At 42.3% G+C, this 19,703-nt stretch overlaps 1 protein-coding gene and 1 long non-coding RNA gene across 5 annotated transcripts in view; one reads left to right on the forward strand and one right to left on the reverse strand.

The window, feature by feature from the left end:
- NHS (NHS actin remodeling regulator) overlaps positions 1 to 18,471 on the forward strand; it is a 349,404-nt gene extending 330,933 nt beyond the window's left edge. For both annotated transcript variants that reach the window (XM_004269644.4, XM_049704699.1), the window contains exons 4-9: positions 1,919 to 1,981; positions 3,983 to 4,175; positions 7,237 to 7,368; positions 8,369 to 11,353; positions 11,653 to 11,779; positions 14,349 to 18,471. In XM_004269644.4, coding sequence (XP_004269692.1) covers positions 1,919 to 1,981; positions 3,983 to 4,175; positions 7,237 to 7,368; positions 8,369 to 11,353; positions 11,653 to 11,779; positions 14,349 to 14,958 — 4,110 coding nt within the window. In that variant the 3' untranslated portion in view covers positions 14,959 to 18,471. The remainder of the gene's footprint in view (positions 1 to 1,918; positions 1,982 to 3,982; positions 4,176 to 7,236; positions 7,369 to 8,368; positions 11,354 to 11,652; positions 11,780 to 14,348) is intronic.
- LOC117201227 (uncharacterized) overlaps positions 1 to 19,690 on the reverse strand; it is a 105,941-nt gene extending 86,251 nt beyond the window's left edge. Inside the window, exons 1-3 of one of the 3 annotated variants that reach the window (XR_004483217.2) lie at positions 19,260 to 19,690; positions 18,947 to 19,035; positions 16,082 to 16,135 (exon numbers count right to left, since the gene is read on the reverse strand). This is a non-coding gene — a long non-coding RNA (uncharacterized LOC117201227). The remainder of the gene's footprint in view (positions 1 to 16,081; positions 16,136 to 18,946; positions 19,036 to 19,259) is intronic. The other 2 variants (XR_004483219.2, XR_004483218.2) reach the window with 2 other exon arrangements.
- Positions 19,691 to 19,703: the final 13 nt, after the last annotated feature.

Consider the following 19,703-nt stretch of genomic DNA (forward strand, 5'->3'; position numbering starts at 1 on the left):
ATTTCCAGGTGTTACCTCATGTTTGTTTAATGGGATGGGGGCGTTTCTCAAACAGATGAGAAATAAAAACCATGCCTCATCCCTCACTCCTGGAAAAAATACTCAACAGGAAAGCTGACTAAGGAGATTTAAGACAAACTACCAAAATTACTATATTAACATCACTAATATATTTTCTGCCTTGCAGTTTCCTCCTGTGTAATTTTTTGAAATCCTTTCATGAGACACCTTTTGTTTCTTGGAAACAGGTTCGATTTCCATGTAGGCTTTGCATTCAGGTTCCTCTTCCTACTTCCATGAGTTCTCTATTTTGCACACTATAGCGTCTTACTCGAGACCTGCACATCACTACCTATGACTGATTCTTATGACAGAGCCAAGTTAGTCTCTGGCCACATATACCACATCTGTCAAAATGATCGCTTTCAACGTGGGAGCCACAGACCCTATGAAATTATCTTCTTAAATACGATCTAGATCAAAGTTAACTGGGCCTGAGGAGATGGCATTTGCTTTGCTTAAAAGTTAATGAGCAACCCTGTCAGTTAAAATTTAGAAACTTAGAACAGAATTAGACCTTGAGTGTTCCTCCCCTGCCATAGGCTTAAGAAGAACTAGAACTGCATACACCAATGCTAAGCCTCTGATGGAACCGAGCATTCCCTGTGGTTTCCTCTATTTGTTTTCACCTATTTGCACTAAGATGGTAAGTACCCTTGAAGTCCGTGGTGTCTGCTTCCTCCTGAGATCTTGAGCATGACCCTTACTTTATCTGGGTTTCCCATCACTGTTAAGACACACAGAGCTGGTATCATTCAAGTGCACAAATAATTTGTTGAGTTCTTGCAATGAGGAGGCATTTTGCTGACATCATGGAAGACTGAAAGGAAAATTAAATATGGCCCCTGACCTCTAGGAATTCATAATCTAATAGATGAAAAGACACATCCAGGGATAATTCATGTTACAGTAAAGCAATGCTATATGGCAAGTGCTGTACTGGAGGGCTAACTGAATCCAAAGCTGACATGGTTTAGAGTTTAAAAGAGTTTCACTGTCCTTCTCAAGTAGATCCTGCAAAGGGGATTCTGGTTACTAGATTAGTCTCCTAACAGGATTGGCTACATGATTTGTGGGGCCCAGTGCAAAATGAAAATGCAGGACCCATTACTCAACAACTAAGCATTTCAAGACGGTGACAGCATCTAACCAAGCATGGAGCCCTTCTGAGCGTGGGGCCCTATGTGACTACACAGGTCACATGCCCATGAAACCGGCCCTGTCTTCAAATACAGACTATGAATATGAGGAAGGGGCACATTTGCAGCAGTCCAGAGGAGGAAATAATACACAAGAAATTTTCTTCCGAAGAGTTCAGAGGAAAATAAACTCACTCTAAGAAGATAATTTGGTCTTTCCCAAATTAGCAAATGGCACTGGGATCTAAAAGATATAAAGTTACAATTTACAAAGACAATTTCACAGATATTTTACAGCTACATGGTAAGGATAATAGTAATAGGAACAGTAGCTGACACTAACCCACAGAGCTTCTTAAGTGCCCAGATTCTTCTAAGCCTATTATTTATATTTACTCATTTAATCCTCAAAATGGCCCTGGAAGGTAGATACTATTCTTTTCCTATCTTAAGGACAAGAAAACTGACCTTAGAGCCCCTGGTCACACAGCAAATAAGTGGTAGAAGCAGGATTCAAACTCAGTCTAGCTCCAGAATCTGTGCTCTTAACCATAACCACTATTTATGCTACTTCTCATAAAACCAAGAGGCATTCTGAAGGAAGGAAGGGAGTGACCCCAATATATTCATTCATTAATATCATAGATTTGACTTAACCAGATACTGTGTGTTGTGTGCATGTTTTTAATTTTTTCTTTTTTTGCATTTCATGTTCATAGTTTAACAGCACCCGTTCGCCCTCCCCCACTGAATGTTGCCACATGACCCCATGGAGTAGAAAGGTACTGGTTCTGAGAACGTTCCGTCACAGCCTATCCCATTCTCTCTATACACTTTCACTTTCTTCTCTCTTTCTTTATGGCAAACTGTGTTGTTTCTAACTAACTAACAGGTATTCTTTTAAATCAATTTAAAGAGCGGTATTTTCCTAACTTGAATTAAATAAAATATAAAGTAGACAGTGATATCATTGGCTTTTACATCCCCCCCTCCTCCAAGCTGCAATTAAGGCTTTGTTCAAGGCGTCACCTAACACCATCCCTGGACTCTGCAGTTTGGAGAAAAGAAATTTCAACTTGCCCTATATTTGTTAGAACTGTAAAGGTTCAGCTTCTCAAAGCAAAAGAGAACAGGACAAAAGGATTCGCTGTCAGCCAATTGTCCCTGTCACCATTAAATAAAAAGTGCTTTTGGCTGCCGGCCAGAGCCTGCAGTCAGGTCACTATTCTTTCTTTGTTTCCCAGTCCATTGTTATTCAAGGAAGGAATCGCTGACAAAATGTGGACTGTGGTGTGTGTCGGGGGGCAGGGGGTTCTCTCCAGCTCCTGCTCTCTCCCCCTCTCTGTCTCTCGGCACACACCAAACCTTTTTGTTTCCTTTTTGGAAGTTACCTAGGAAACAAAGTCTTTTGTGCTCCAACTTTATTTGAGCTATTTGCTTTGCTGGGAATCTGCACAAAAGCTGAAGAGAGAAAGAAGGTTGCAATGTTGTACTAAAAATGTTCATGGCGAACACCTTTTTCTCAAGGGGGGTAATCATATCCTGTTGGGTGTGCTGGGGGGCTTTGCAGGTACCTCTGACAAGGTAAGCAAATGCTGGGGGTTAGTTTAAAACAAGTGGCTCTGGAATCTTCTCTTTAAGGGGACTTTGACAATACGTGAAATCCTGAGTCAACAGGGCACGATGCTTCCAAATGTGAGAATGAGAATTTTTTTTAATCATCCTGATTTTAGGACAATATTATTAAAACCTAACTGGAATAAGAGGAAAAATGCTTATTTTACACAAACAGCCACCTCCCAACAAATTGTGGGAAGAAATAAAACTAGGTTCAGCAGCAAAAACTAAGTCTTTTAATAATCTGGTTTAGAAACCCAGCCCTGAAATCAAACTTGGGATGGAGCCTTTTTAATAATCTGGGCTAGGAGCCCAACCCTGAAATAAAAGTTAGACAGTATTAAAATCGATCAAAGGTTTGGATGGAGAATTTGCAAATATCACATAGAAGTCAAGGTCTTTAAATACACAGCTGGAAGAAAAGCTTCGCACTGCGAAGCTGAAAGAAAATAAACTAGGACTATTTTACTCTTCGGAATTTGAAAATGAAACCCACTTGAATCTTTTCCCCCAGTAACAGTATTTGTATTTTCCACTATCGTCGGTGGGAGGAGATTCTTCACTTTTGCTTTTCCACATGCACAGTGTTGACAAAATTGCATTTTAAAACGTCATTCACAAATGCCATCATCCTGCAGTAAAATTAACTCCGTGTATTTGAATCTGGCCTCTCAGATTAGGTCGGCTTGTCCTTCTGGTTATGTGTTCTGGAATGTCTCCTGACTCCAGGCTTTCTGGCCAGTTTTCCAAACCTTTTCATAGGCATCTAAATCATCTTCTCCCTTTGATCCTAGTCACCTAGAGCTTTCAAGAGTTTGAGTAGGAATTTATGGTGAGACAGCTATCCAGAAAGTGAATCTACCTCTCAGCGGATTAGAGACTCACATCTTTCTTCAGTTTGAAGTTTGGGGATTTCTGGCTACCTTGTCTCTCCGCTTAATTCCCTTTGACCCGAAAAGCATGTTTAGCCTATTTTTTTTCTTTTGTGTTGCTTGACTACTGAAATCGTAACTTTCAGTTAGTTGTACTTACTAACTACGTCTAGGAATTCTTCCTTTGACCTGAAAGCTTATTTCTGACCTCATTTTTCTTAACTCTGAAATATATATGTGCTTACGTATAAACCCTGATGGCTGAGTCTGAATCTGAATGTACTTCGTTTGCAGTCCCATCCCCCGGAGGACGAAGATACAGATGTCATGCTAGGGCAGAGGCCGAAAAACCCAGTACACAATATCCCTTCCACACTGGACAAGCAGACCAACTGGAGCAAAGCACTACCTCTCCCGACGCCGGAGGAGAAGATGAAACAAGATGCCCAAGTGATTTCTTCTTGCATTATTCCCATCAATGTCACTGGTATCGTTCTGTTTTTTTCTTAGGGGCAGTGGGGTCAGAATATTCCATGTATTAAATATGGTCAGAATCTGTGCTGCTTGGTGTACCAGTTAAGAATACGTTTTGTAAACACATGATACCCTTTTCATCAGAATACGACCCAGAAGATGTTCAATATGCTTTTATCAGGTTTTGAACATCAATTTGCATACGTTCCGCTGGGCTGCTTGTTAGGTAAATGATGGACAGTTTCTTTTTGGAAAAAAAAAAAAAGTCACCGAATAGCTCTCTGGCCATAGCTGACTGAAATAATGGAGAAAGCGGCAGTGATTAATCACATGATAATGATGCGTGGCACGGCAAGAGAGAAAACAGCAAGCCCCAGGTTTCCAAAACCGCAACTAGTGATCCTGTAGACCAACTATAAAATCTGTTTTCATGCTTCCTGGATGGAGGTAGGCTTGTTTCAGAGACCGTCTAGACTTCTGCATTGATTTGGGGGAGTTGTGACCTAAAAAATACATGGATTCATAGGTGAAGGCTGAATTCTACTCTAAACGCAGCAAGCCTGGCTTCCATTCACCCTCTGCTTTCCTCCTCCTGTGTATTGAGAGTTTGGCTATTAGTCTAGGTCGAAGGCAAGCCTGTGTGGACTTTTCTTGAAAAGTCTACTGGCAGCAATTGTAAAATCCAGAATTGGTGATCTTAGAATGTGGTAACCTTAGTTGTAAGTAAAATAATGCTATAAAATATTCTAACTTTCAAAGATAGGAATTAAATGATGTACCCATTGGGCTTTCTTTAAGCATCTCTAATAGTTAAATTCTAACTTATTCTTATATTGAAAATCTCAGAATGGCCATTTTATGACTGATTTCCATCCTGGTGCCTTGTAACTAAAGATTGTATGTTGCTCGAGATGCATTTTGGACATGGCTATTATTAACGTCACTCAAATTTGTCTCATATAAAGTGGGGAGCAAATGGTGACCAGGTATCAGGGTAAATATTATTTTCTTCCTGACAAAAGGAGTTCTAGGTGATCGGCTGGTTGTGAGCTGGGACTTAATTTTCCTGATGACCTATTCAACTTGTAGGATAAAGTATTCTAAAGATGTGCACTTTATCTGATCTCCGTAATCTAACTGAGATGGCTTAGGGGAGTTCAGCTGTCAGAATGAATCATTTTGGCTCCGCTTAAACTAACTTTCAGTTCTGGGAACATCTGATTATTAGCAGCACCTGCTTTCTTCATGGCACTGTAAGTAAAGTCTTGTTTTCAAATTTAGTCCTTCGAGTATGGGTCTTGTAATTCAGGAAAAGGGAAGCTCTCTCCTGCTTTATTTCAGGAACTCTCAGACTAAAGCCTAGATTATATGTTGATTTCAAGAGCTTTAATGAGAAAGTTGTTAACTATGTCCATATGACACAAAATACCTGTGCCTGTAACATAATTATTATGATCAAAAGGAAGGATTTTAATCTTTGGTTAGAACTAAAAAAGGAAAATTTCATTAGGAGGAATTCTGATGGTACTGAAAGTATTCAACATATGACATCTCATACAGATTTTTCAACATGAGTTCTACAAACTGTCGTCACTGTAAAGCTAAGCAGAACTCAAACTGCTTTACTGTATAGCTGAACCAAAGTTTAACATGCCGTCCTGCCCCATGTTTAACAGTCAGGATACACGAGGAAGCAACCAGATCCCAAAGCACTTTTGGCTTATGGCTTTCTGAAGCAGTGCTCACTATGAAAAGTTCCTGGTACATGCCTGTGCCAGGCAGGAGTTCAAGTTCCTCACCTCCTCCTTCATCATTCTAGTTTTGATAGGACTGCATGTAGTGTGTCAATAATGTAGTTATGGAAAGAGAAACTAACAAGCATCATGGTTTCCCCCGTGTATTTACAAAAGAAAACAGACACGTGTAAAGACTGGGAATTCCAGCTTTACTTACAATTGGTACAGAAGATAGATCCACTTAAGTGAAGAACTGAGGACTGCCTTTTATTTTTATTTTATATTGATAAGACACTGCTGCTAAACCAAAATGTGTCCAATTTAGTCAGCAGAGGAAAGTAGACAGTTACATGATGATTTTAAAAACACATCTCTAGGCTGTTGTTTCCAGAGAGAGAGAGAGGAGAGAGGAGGGGGGAGGGAGGGGGGGAGGGAGGGGGGGAGGGAGAGAGGGAGAGAGAGAGAGACAGAGGGAGAGAGAGAGGGAGAGAGGGGGAGAGAGGGAGAGAGGGAGAGAGAGGGAGAGAGAGAGAGGGAGGGAGGGAGGGAGAGAGAGAGAGGGTGGGGGGAGGGAGGGAGAGAGGGGGGGAGAGAGGGAGAGAGGGAGAGAGGGAGAGAGGGAGAGAGGGAGAGACAGAGAGGGAGAGAGAGGGAGAGACAGAGAGGGAGAGAGAGGGAGAGACAGAGAGGGAGAGAGAGGGGGGAGAGAGGGAGAGGGGGAGGGGGAGAGGGGGAGGGGGAGGGAGGGGGAGAGAGAGAGAGAGAGAGAGAGAGAGAGTGTGTGTGTGTGTGTGTGTGTGTGTGTGTGTGTGTGTGTGTGTGTGTGTGTGTAGGGCTTGGGCAGAGTGCAGAGTAGGTAGAGGGGAAAAAAACCCTCACAATGACACTTTTAATGCAGAAATGGGTCAGGATATGTTAGCTGAACTAATTCAGGTTAACATCTTGGCTATGTACCTACTATGCAAAGATATCAGCTTCAGAGAGCCCAGAAAGAGACCAGCAAAGAGTAGTAACTAAAGGTTGTAAGTCCTTAAGGAGCCATTTCTGTGTGAGAGTGATTCTTTGATGTTATTTTTCTCTCCTCTTTCTTTTGATTTTCCTTCTTTGCTTCTTACTTTTGGCAGTGCAAGCTGTTGTGGAGAGCTGCATTTAGAAGTAAAGTTTAATGTACTGCAGCATAATTTAAATAAGAGCTGAATAAGGGCTCCCTTATATTTGTTCACAGGCTTAATCCAAACTCTTCCTTTAGTTCCAATCAATAAATATCACTGTGTTCCAAGCAAATGAAAATTTGTTTGCCATTTCTAGAGGCTAATGAGACCTATTTGTGGGTTGCAGGAGTTGGTTTTGACAGAGAGGCTAGTATACGCTGCTCTCTTGTTCATTCACAATCCGTACTACAGCGGAGACGAAAACTGAGAAGGAGGAAAACCATCTCGGGTATCCCCAGAAGAGTCCAACAAGAAATAGGTGTGGTATAAAACTATTAATGGTTAACGTTCTGTCGGGTGCCGATTATAAGGAGACGAAATGGAAGCCAGCCTTTAACCAGCTTCCTTAAAAATAGTCAACGTTGTAACTTGTAGAGGTTTTGAAATGATGTGTACTTGTTTTGTGTTCAGTAAGCCAGGTGGTATTACTTTTTAAATCTCCATTCTTCCAGGCTGTGAAGGCTTGACCTTATGGATTTAGCCATATACATTCAGATTTTATGGCTGAAATATAATATTTTGCTATTTTTAAAAAGTATTATTAAGGCAGAAATTAAGTAAAAATTAACAAGATGCAATGAAAGATTCTTCTAGAGAAATATACATTTATCTGGAGAGAGATATACTTTTATGGCATTAATTATTTTAAAAGGTAAACTTTAAGCATACTCAATTAAATATTGACTATTCATAATATGATACCCTTGGTGACGTTTTTTCTATTTTTTTCTGTTCAATGTGTTTAAGATATCTCTTCCTATGGTTTTTAAAATTATTATTATGATAGCATCTCTTGTAATTAAGATTTTTACTTCATATAATGCATTCTATGATTTTTATTTCATTATGTTTATACTGAGAAATAAAAGTGTATAGTGGCCAAGAAAATAAGATGTATTTTGGTTAAAAAAAAAATAGTAGACACTTACTGGGGCAAAGTAATTTGATCGTGAAGAGAGAGAGAATTCACAAAAGATCTAAGAGCTTATCTTCCCTTAGTATACATACACACATACATATAGTGTGTGTGTATCTGTGTATATATACAGAGAGAGAGAGAGAGAGAGTCAGAAAGGTAAAGGGACAGAGAGAGACCGCCCAAAGCATTTTAACTTGCTCCTAATTTTATATGCTGATTTTTTTTTTTTCTGTAAGAAAAAACTCCAACATGCCGGCACCCAGAATTGTGGACATCTCTCAGAATGTCTGTTTATCTGCTGATGTATGAAGTATCTCACTGTGCTTTCCATGTGCCCTAGATTCTGATGAATCGCCCGTGGCCAGGGAAAGGAATGTGATTGTGCACACAAATCCAGATCCTTCCAACGCTGTCAATAGGAGGTCTGGAACCAGGGACTCGGAGTGCCAAACTGAGGACATTCTGATCGCTGCTCCATCCAGAAGGAGAATCAGAGCTCAGAGGGGTCAAAGCATTGCAGCTTCCCTTTCTCATTCTGCTGGCAACATTTCCGCATTGGCAGACAAAGGCGACACCATGTTTACTCCTGCAGTGAGCAGCCGCACAAGATCTCGGAGCCTTCCCAGGGAGGGCAATAGAGGTGGGGATGCTGAGCCCAAAGCTGGTGCTAAACCCTCAGCATATGAAGAGGGGGAGCCTTTCGTGGGAGACCAAGAAAGAACCCTTAACGATTGCAGCGAGGCCCCCAGCAGCCCGAGTGCACAGGAGCACCAGCCTGCTTTGAGCCTGGCCTGTTCTCAACATCTTCACAGCCCCCAGCACAAGTTAAGTGAGAGAGGGCGGTCACGCCTGCCCCGGATGGCTGCCGACTCTGGCAGCTGTGACATCTCCTCCAACTCGGACACCTTTGGGAGCCCCATCCACTGCATCTCCACGGCTGGCGTCCTCCTCAGCAGCCACATGGACCAGAAAGATGACCACCAGTCATCCAGTGGCAACTGGAGTGGGAGCAGCTCCACATGCCCCTCACAGACCTCAGAGACAATCCCTCCTGCAGCCTCTCCTCCCCTCACTGGCTCTTCACACTGTGACTCGGAGTTGTCACTAAACACAGCCCCTCACGCTAATGAGGACGCCAGTGTCTTCGTGACAGAGCAGTACAACGACCACCTGGATAAAGCGAGGGGCCACCGAGCAAACTCCTTTACCTCCACTGTGGCAGATCTGTTGGATGACCCCAACAATAGCAACACGAGTGACAGCGAGTGGAATTACCTACACCACCATCACGATGCCTCCTGCCGCCAGGATTTTAGCCCTGAGCGTCCCAAGGCAGACAGCCTGGGCTGCCCAAGCTTCACGAGCATGGCCACTTATGACAGCTTTCTGGAAAAGTCTCCATCGGACAAAGCAGACACTAGCTCTCACTTTTCGGTGGACACAGAAGGATACTACACCTCCATGCACTTTGACTGTGGTCTCAAAGGTAGTAAGAGTTACGTCTGTCACTATGCAGCCCTGGGCCCAGAGAATGGCCAGGGTGTCGGGGTTCCTCCTACTCTTCCAGACTGTGCCTGGCAGGACTACTTAGACCACAGGAGACAGGGGAGACCAAGCATCTCTTTCAGGAAACCAAAGGCAAAGCCGACTCCACCTAAACGTAGCTCATCATTGAGGAAGTCTGATGGAAATGCAGACATTTCTGAGAAGAAAGAACCAAAGATAAGCAGTGGCCAGCTCCTGCCTCACAGTTCCAGGGAAATGAAGCTGCCTCTTGATTTCTCCAACACGCCTTCTCGAATGGAAAATGCCAGTCTGCCCACCAAGCAGGAACCTTCTTGGATGAACCAGAGTGAACATGGCATTAAGGAACCTCAGTTAGACACTCCAGATGTTCCACCATTCAAAGATGAAGGTGCTGAATCAACTCACTATGCAGACCTCTGGCTTCTAAATGACTTGAAAACAAATGATCCTTACAGATCTTTATCTAATTCAAGCACTGCTACGGGTACCACAGTTATCGAATGCATCAAATCTCCAGAGAGCTCGGAATCCCAAACATCCCAGTCGGAATCTAGAGCCACCACCCCCTCCCTTCCTTCTGTTGACAATGAGTTTAAACTGGCTTCACCAGAAAAGCTGGCTGGCTTGGCATCTCCGTCAAGTGGCTACTCCAGCCAGTCTGAAACGCCAACGTCCTCTTTCCCTACAGCTTTCTTTTCTGGCCCATTGTCTCCTGGAGGTAGCAAAAGAAAACCAAAAGTCCCAGAAAGGAAATCCTCACTACAGCAACCCTCTTTAAAAGACGGAGTTCTATCACTGGGTAAAGACCTTGAACTTCCAATTATACCTCCTACCCATCTTGACCTAAGTGCTCTTCATAATGTCTTAAATAAACCATTCCACCACCGTCACCCATTGCATGTTTTCAGTCATAATAAGCAAAATGCAGTAGGAGAAACACTGAGGTCAAATCCTCCACCGTCTCTTGCAATTACACCAACAGTCCTGAAATCTGTCAACCTTAGGTCCATCAGTAGGTCTGAAGAAGTTAAGCAAAAAGAAGGCAACAATACAGATCTCCCCTACTTAGAGGAAAGCACTCTCACCATGGCTGCCCTGTCTCCAGGTACGATTAGGCCACATATGACTAAGAAATCACTATCACGTCAGTACTCCACTGAAGACACCATATTGTCCTTTTTAGACTCCTCTGCAGTTGAGATGGAATCAGATAAACTACAATTAGAAAAAAACCGTTCTTTTGATGTGAAGAATCATTGTGATCCAGAAATGGTAACCTCAGCTGGTACCAACCTTCTAGATTCAAGTGGCACAAAAGACCAAATACATATGGACAGTGAGCCTATTCCAGAAAACACACCAAGTGAAAGTTGTGACTTTCCCGCAGAAGGATTTCAGAGGGTCTCTGCTGCTCGCCCAAATGATTTGGATTGTAAAATGCTACAATGTGGAGCTGGTCCAGATGGAGCCCTAGCGCAGGTCCAGAAGGTATCTCCTGTAGACCGGGAGGAAGCTGCATACCCTGTGTCTGTGGACGTGCTCACATCTCAGTCCAACTCACCAACTAGAGTCACAGACATAAGCAATCAACTTAAGCATCAACTTGGGATGAGCCGCCACCATGACAAAGTGCCTGGGAATATCAGCTATGAAGCAGAGATATCAACTGTAAATCCATGCCCTGAAAAATATTCTGAGCAGGAAAATACTGCTTCAGGTATTTCAGCCAAAAGTGCCTCTGATAACAGCGGAGCAGCAGAGGAGACCCAAGGAAGTGTGGACGAGGTTTCGCTGAAAGGTCAGTTGTTGACACCTTTGTCACGATGGGAAGGTGTCTCGTGGCACCTCCTGAAGTTTTTCTTTCTTACCTTCCCCATAATACAGTACAGCCCTGGGTATTGGTTTCCCTCTTTCTTTTCACTTATTAAAACAATTAAGATAAAAGCTTTTATCATGGAGGGACTAAGTGTGACAGACAGCTCCTTCCTTTTAAAAATGGCGGTCAGGTAACTGTTGCTTAGTTGTTCCCTGAGTCAGTGAAGCCCAGCAGCGTGCTGGGTGACTTCTTCCTAAAGATGCTTTTGTTCTTAATTTAAGAATCGTCACCGAGTGATGACTCTGTGATTTCACCACTAAGTGAAGACTCTCAGGCTGAAGCAGAAAGTGTGTTTGTGTCTCCAAATAAACCTCGAACAACGGAGGATTTATTTGCAGTCATTCACAGGTGAGGCAACAATAACAAAGGTTTTGCTTCTTACGTGCTTCTCATCAAATGCAAATATGGAAAAGCCCTGGGTACTTGTAATACATTCAGCAAAAAACATAAGCAAGCAAAGAAAAATTATTTTTCCAAATCAAACTGATAGACTTATATTCAAGTTGGGAAATATGTGGCCTTATATACAGTTAGGTAGACCTCAATTGAGAGACTTTCCTAAGAACTGCTGAGGGAAGCTGTTGTTTTTTCCCCTAGGAAAGACATTCTGAAACAAGTTTTTAATTTGAAAACAATTTGTGGTCAAGTAACTTAAGGGTGAAAGCTCAAACTCTAGTGTAATCTCTGACATTTAAATAATTCCTTAACCTAAAAACACATGCTCAAAGCTATAATCCTACACTATCAGGGGTAAATGTAAGGTGACTCACTAAACACAGCCCCAAGTTTGAGACAAAACAGTATATAAACCTGCCCATTTCATAGCTCACAACAACTAATCACTGCTCCCTTTCTTCCCTCTCTTCCTAAAACTTACATTTCTGTAGTTAACACTGCCCTTCTCTAACTGTAATGCTCCATATCCCATGAAGAGGGGATGTCCTCTAGGCTGCTTTTCCAGGATAGTGTTGCATCCATGCTGACCATTCATATTCTCTCATCTGACCCCTGGACCCCTGTGATCGAGGCCCCTATTTGCAAGAATACTCCTCACAACCTGTGATCGAAGAACGAAACAGGAACTAGCCCTCGGAAACTGAACCCATATCAGACTGAGCTATCCAGTCATAACACAGCTACTCCTTTCACAGCTGCCACTGCCTACTTCACTAGGCCTTGGTGACCTAGATGCGACTCCCAAGGGACAAAGCTTGGGGACTGTCCTGTCTACCTCATGAAGTTATACTCTTTGAAGCAAGCTCTTTACAAGCAGCTTACCACTGTTTTTCCCAGGATCCTACTTTTTAGGGGAACTTGTGTTTTCTGTTGATGTGGTTCTCTCACAAAGAAGGAACACTGCCCTTCAACAACTTTTCTTTTAAACGAGCCAATCACAAACACGTTCTGTGTAGACCTTGGCAGGCTCACCTCTCCACTTGGAGAGTGTAGAATCATTATTTTTCTTTGTCCCTGATTATATTCTCCTCACCCCCTTTTATCCCCAACCTTAGGACAAGTTATTAAATGCTGTGAAGTTAAAAAACCAAATGCTAGTGTCTTGAAGAGTGGACAGAATGGAAGGAGTAGAGTCAGAAAGACCTGGAATTGAATCCCAATGCTGCCACTTCCTGTCCAATCTTGAGTCAGTTAAAACCTGTGTACCTATTTCCCTTGCTGTAACTGGGGATACCTATAGCTCACATATTCAGTTTTGATGATAAAATATCATGTCTGTGTCTAGAATATGGTAGATGCTAAAAGCAGACATTAGTTTGAAATCCCTACCCTATTAAGAGTGCCAGACACTGGCATACACGAGATAGCAACCACGAAGCTTTCAGTGCACCATAATCAGGCTGGAGTCCAATTGCACAACTGACATTTTCTCTAACCTACAGGTTTTTAGGCTGGTGAGAAAGCATGCTGCCAGTACGTAGCAATGAACTGGGTCATGCTGACTCAGTGACTAAGTTCACGAAATTTATGCCTGTTTATTTATCAAAAGAAATAATATAATAATGATGGCTGGGTGCCTAGGTTTGGTAGACTTACAGAGTTTGGTAATCTTAGATTTACATTTATGCAGAATTTGTTTGTTTGTTTATTTATTTACGTGCAGCACAGTGACAATAAACATTTTCTTTTCTTGAGAGTTTATAGTGCACAGAGCTTTCAGAGCTCCAGAAGTGGTCTAGGTTTCCAGCTCCTCCAGAAAGTTGGCTTACTGATTAATACACTGTACACAGATATTCCTGGGCAGCTATGGCAAATGGTATCTGCAGCCAAAATGGATTGACTTACTCAAGAAGTCATGTAAGAAATTTCTTTATATGGAGGAATTTTAAGAGTAGACAGAATAGTGTAACGCACCACTGCCTGCCCCCACCCCCAGCCAAACACACACACAGACATATCCATCACCCAAGCCTATCGACCGTCAGCCTATGGCCAGTCCTGTCCCATCCACACCTCCTTCCACTTTGCTCTCCTGGTATTCACTGGAAGCCAATCCCAGGCATCAGAGGATTTCATCTGTATTGCAGAGACAGGTTGAATAAAAGTGACCGTCCTTCACCACCTACACTCTAACCACGAGTCAGAGAGCAGTATTTTCTTGTACTCTTGTGAAACTTCCCAGTAAGCCCTCCCCTAGAACCTCTAGCCTCCACATTAGTCATTATTTGAAATGGTCATTTCCAAAACCTAATTCATATCCGCTGGTTACTGGAGAATTTCCCTCAGGCTGTGAGTGCTGCGAGGGCAATGTATCTTAATCCTCACCCCTACAGCCCTAATGCTTAGGATCCCATCAGACAGGGTACAACAAACTGCTCTTTAAGGAGATGGCTGAGTGTGACGTAACACTTTTAGTTTCATTAAAGTGTATGTGGACTGAGATTGTTCCTTTTCTTGAAAGGTCCAAGAGGAAAGTACTTGGAAGAAAAGATTCTGGGGACATGTCTGTTCGAAGTAAATCTAGAGCTTCCCTGGGCAGCAGTAGCAGCAACAGTGCTGGTTCTGTCACCTCAACCAACAGCAATGTGACCACCCCAAACAGCCAGAGGTCTCCTGGCCTCATCTACCGAAATGCCAAAAAGTCCAACACATCGAATGAAGAGTTTAAGCTACTACTCCTCAAGAAAGGCAGCCGCTCGGATTCCAGTTACCGCATGTCTGCTACTGAGATCCTGAAGAGTCCCATCCTGCCCAAACCTCCTGGGGAACTCACAGCCGAGTCCCCCCAAAGCACCCATGAGGCCCATCAGGGGGCACCGGGAACTGAAGCGCTGTCCCCCCTCTCTCCGTGCTCCCCACGGGTTAATGCAGAAGGTTTCTCCTCAAAGAACTTTGCCACCCCGGCATCGGCAAGGGTTGGACGTTCCCGGGCTCCCCCTGCGGCCAGCAGCAGCCGCTACAGTGTCCGCTGCAGGCTGTACAACGCGCCCATGCAGGCCATCTCCGAAGGCGAGACAGAAAATTCCGATGGGAGCCCACATGATGACCGATCCTCCCAGAGCTCAACATAGGTGGTCCACGCCAGGCTGGCTGTCAAAGGCCAAAACCTTAGTCGTATGAGGATGGAGGAACAGAACGGAAGACTGGGGAGAAGTCAGCACATGGTGGGGTACCATCACGCTTACCAACAAGTTCCTAAATATTTGCTGGGGAAATGGAAGGTGGTTTGGTCTTTCTTGATTATTTTCCATATTTTTAAGTAGCTGCACTGTCTTTCATATTTTTCTTTAGGGTAGTTTGATTTACCCAATCTCATTCCTTTTGATAATAGAGAATTTGAAAATGTCTGCTTTTCATGAAACCTAGAAAAAGTTTTCCCAGAGCTGCCTATTCAGAAAACAAAGCCCTCACTGTCATAATTCTTAAGAGGATGAAATACTCTGGAGGTTCGGTATATTTTTACATTAAAATGAACTAAAGCAAAATTTAGAAGAACTACACACATGTAAATACCATATTTTTGATAAAAATGTGTAAATAGATTTATGGATGACGAGTGGACATGTGGCCAATTATCTACCACACCAACTGCTTATAGAACACAACAAATAAAGTGTAATAACTGTATTCTGTGAATACCATTTTCGTATCAAATACCATATTTAAATGTCCACCAATATGATTTCTGAATGATAAACCTCAAAATATGAATTTTAAACTGGTGAAATAAAGGAAATCTTGAGGTCATATAGTGAAATGTGATTAATTTAAAATAATGAATTCAGACTTAACCATTTTTGTGACAAACTGCAGCACCAAACAAACTACTGGTAACACGTGGCTGTGATTTGCCATGTGGCAATTTGGACAGAATGAAAAGCATGCTTTTGATTTAAAAAAAAAAAATCAGTGAGAGAAATCATCATTCTCAACATAAAGCCCTGAACAACAGCACTTGACAGTGTCCTTTAAACTTCAATTTTTCAGTGGATTGCTTTAAAGAGAATGAGTAGGGAAAACAGTAGTTAATTTTAGGTTATGTTTTCTATTACACTACTGGGGACATAAACAGTCCTAATCTGAGGACTAGAATCTTTAAACTCCTTAAACAGTTGAGCAATTAGCTCCAGGTTCTTTAACGAACGAAAATAAAACATAAGCATGCCACAGAGCTGTGGATTTATCAGTAAGTACCTGCAATGAGTTTTCAGTGAAGCTTTCTCTCTGTGCTGATGAGATCCATGCTACCTAAAAATTAACAGAAATGACACTGTGAACAACGTAGTTGGGAAATAGGTATGTGTATATGCATTATTTAAATTCACTGTTAAAATGGGAATGGGGAGCAGCTCTGGTTCACAATGCTACATATAACTGAGTTTTTGTCTGATTTTACTCTATCTGCTTGATGGCAAAAGGGGAGGGTGGTGGGTGGGAAAGGAAATGTCAGGGCAAGTGCTCTGGTAAAATGAAGGCAGGGAAACAAGCTGAATTACTTGAATTTTCTTGTCTTAAAACTGAAAAAAAAATGTAGTTACAAGTTGAAATCTGCAAATGGGTTTTACACCTGTGATTTTGACATGAACTGATACTGTATGAAATGATATGTCGGAAATATGAGCAGCTATGTACTTGGAATGTTTTGAATGGGAGAAGGTAGAAAGTAGAGAACTAAGAAGGCATACGGCCTATATAAAAGAATAGAATGTGATTAGAGTGATAGAACATACCAGAGTTACCAAGAAATTGATAAGCAGCTGGCTTTAAGCTTATGCAAGTGGTATTTGGGAAAGTAGGATGTGTGAAAGGGGGTTTGTGGTTTTGGTTTAGTTCATGCAATATGAAGGAGAAAGCCTGGTCTAAGAAGATGCTATCTTTCAATAGAAACACTTTTTAAGATGTTACAGAGTGAGAATTACAGAATCTGATTGCTGTTGGGTTTTTGTTTGTTTCTTTGGAAAGAAAAAAAAATGTCTGGTTTATTCTCCTATTTGTTTTCACTATCAAGTTGTGTTTCTTAATTTCTTGTCATCCTCGTATGTAAAATGGGTGCTGGGGGTGGCGGGGTAGAGGAGGGAGAATGTGTGTGTGTGTGTGTGTGTGTGTGTGTGTGTGTGTGTGTGTGTGTGCGCGCGCGTGTGTGCGCGCGCGCGCGCGCGCAGGGATAGATAAGCTACCTGGTAAAGCGTACATTTGAACATTTACGAAGTGTTATACTTTTTACTAAAAGAAAAATGTTTGGGGGTTTGAAAAAAAATGGACCATCATTTCTCATTGGAACCCATTAGTTAAGAAAACCAGCATGGTTTGACACCACATGGGAACATGAATAACTTTTTCTCATACTTTGAAAAGTACACTTGGCAAACTTTTAAAAGTAAGGTTTTTAGACAAATGCAATAAAAAAAAGTCATTTCCAGTCACAATAGGTGATTTTTTGTAATTCTCATAAAAGCAGCTCGTTTGCAGTACGGCTTTTGTGTAGTTAGGGGTTTTTTAAGCGTAAAGAAAGGTATGTAGGCTTTAAAAGTGATTCTAAATCTTGAACAGAAAACACACAAATTGGCTTTAACAAATATGTCACCTTATTATTGACATTAATTTAAGTAATGGTACTATATATATTTTAAAATACATATTGACTTGAATTGTGAGGCAATAAGAGACCTTCTATATGTAATGATCACAGAACTAACCCTTAGAATATAGTTTTACTTATTTTGTTTACTCTAAAAATTTATAGCAGAGTTTCCCTATTTTATATTTCATAGATTTAAAAAAAAAAACCCAGATAAAGATGGATTTAAAATTCACTGTGCAAAAGAGTATTGAGTAACAAACTGAGTTAAAAAAAAAAGGCAAGAAATTCCTTAGTAATTCTACATGGCTTTATCACGTAGCACATAAGACCAAGATTTAGAGGGTTGTCTTCAACATCACTGCCGTCTTAAAGCAGAGTACACACATTAGGTATTGTGAACAACATCAACCCAAACTTTTCTTCTGTTGTTTGCACTGATGCTAATTTTTTCTTCTTTTGTGTTTATACAACATGTCTATGTTGTGTGGGGGAAATTTTTTTTCCTGATTTTTTTATTTTTTTTGGCTAAGTAGAGGACACGGACCAGTTGCAGCAAACAAAACACACTGTTTGCTCTTGCCAAAGTTCAGTGAGTACATTTGCTGCAGTGGTGGCAGACTGAAAGAACTAGATCATGACAAAGATTTACAACTATGAGGAAGGTTACAGTGTAACTCTTTTGGTACTAGAACCAGTTCATGCTGGCCGAAAGACAATGGTTTATGGACTTGCCTCCATTTTGTATTTTTGTAATATCTGTAAATATGAACTTTTTAAATCGTTGCAAAAATGGTTTCTTTTGTAAGATGTTTTCAACGTTTACATTCAATTCAAGCCTTTGTATATTTTAGAGCTGTGCAACACTTTAAGTCTTGTATTTATTTTTAGTAAAAATGGTGACAGTTTCATTGTGAACCCCTCTCAAAAAAAATGTACCAGAAAAGTTTGATTACCTAGAAAGTGTGTATAGAAACTGCAAATAAACGTGACTGCAATTAAACAACTGGCTGCTCTCTTCATTGCTATGTAATTGCACTCCTGGGGTTTAACAAACGGCAAGTGTTTTATAGCGGTCTGGACATATGGGAGGGGAACTGCTATGGCAAAAGTATGAGCAAAATAATAACGATAATAATGAATACTATCTCTGTAACCGGCTCCGATCTCGCTTTGTATTTGAGAGAAGAAAGAATACATTTCCAGTGTCCAGTATACTTTCCTGTACCTCTCCAGGCCAGAAAAATATTTATGGCTTTACTTTAAAGTTACCTGCTTTGCTTCTGATAATTACTCAGACTGTGCCTCCTTCCTCAGATGAACAACCTCGATGTGCCACTAAGTAATGTCATGTACCCTTTATTACGCAAACTTAGGTGCCAGATACTGTTCTAAGTGCTTTGCCTACTCTAACTCATGAAGCACCCACCCACGTTGTGCCCATTTTACAGATGGGGAAACTGAAGCACAGAGCCATTTACCTGAGTTGCCCAAAGCCACAGAGCGCTTAACTGTTGGGGCTGGGGTACAAACCCAGCAAATCTGGCTCCAAGGTCTGTGTTACCTCACCCTGTGGAGAGATAACAACTTTTTAAAATAACTTTTCCCGGTATGTACCAAACCACAATTGCTAAAGCCCCGCTCCCGCTCCCTCCCCCTTCGAACTCCAGCACTGACGTGCACGCCTAGAATTGAGTCAATGTCGACGTCTGGGGTGCGTCACAGAGGGACGGGGAAGGAGGAGGAAAAGGGGGGAATTAGATTAAAAAAAAAAAAAAGCTTCAAAGAACTAACCGAGAGTGGGGAGGCCACGCACCTAAACGCCTCACCCCCCAGAGCCGCCTCCTTAAACCCGCTCCAACACAGAAAAAGTCGCGCGCGCCGGCGCTCCTGCACAACCGCACTAAACCCCTCTCAGCCTTAGAGGCTCGTGTTTTCAGTCTAGCACGGGGTTCCGATCCCACCGGCCCCCGCGAACAACGCCAAGCTACAGGGGCTCGGAGGCCGGAAGTGCGGCCGCCCCGAGGAAACCAAAGACTCTCCCCCTTGGCAGTCGCTCTAGCGACGCCCGCTCCCCTGCAACGGCTCAGAGGTCCGCTGGATTGGTCGGCTGACGGCCCAGGCGTGTCTTGTAGCGGCCGCTGATTGGTCAGCGACCGGCTGCGCGCGTGGGAACCTAAGCATTCGGGTGCTCACAGGTACGAGCGTTGCGCCTCAGCTTCCGTGGGGCTCGCGGCC

Source organism: Orcinus orca, chromosome X, assembly GCF_937001465.1.
Source record: "Orcinus orca chromosome X, mOrcOrc1.1, whole genome shotgun sequence".
In the NCBI taxonomy this organism is placed as follows: Eukaryota; Metazoa; Chordata; class Mammalia; order Artiodactyla; family Delphinidae; genus Orcinus; species Orcinus orca.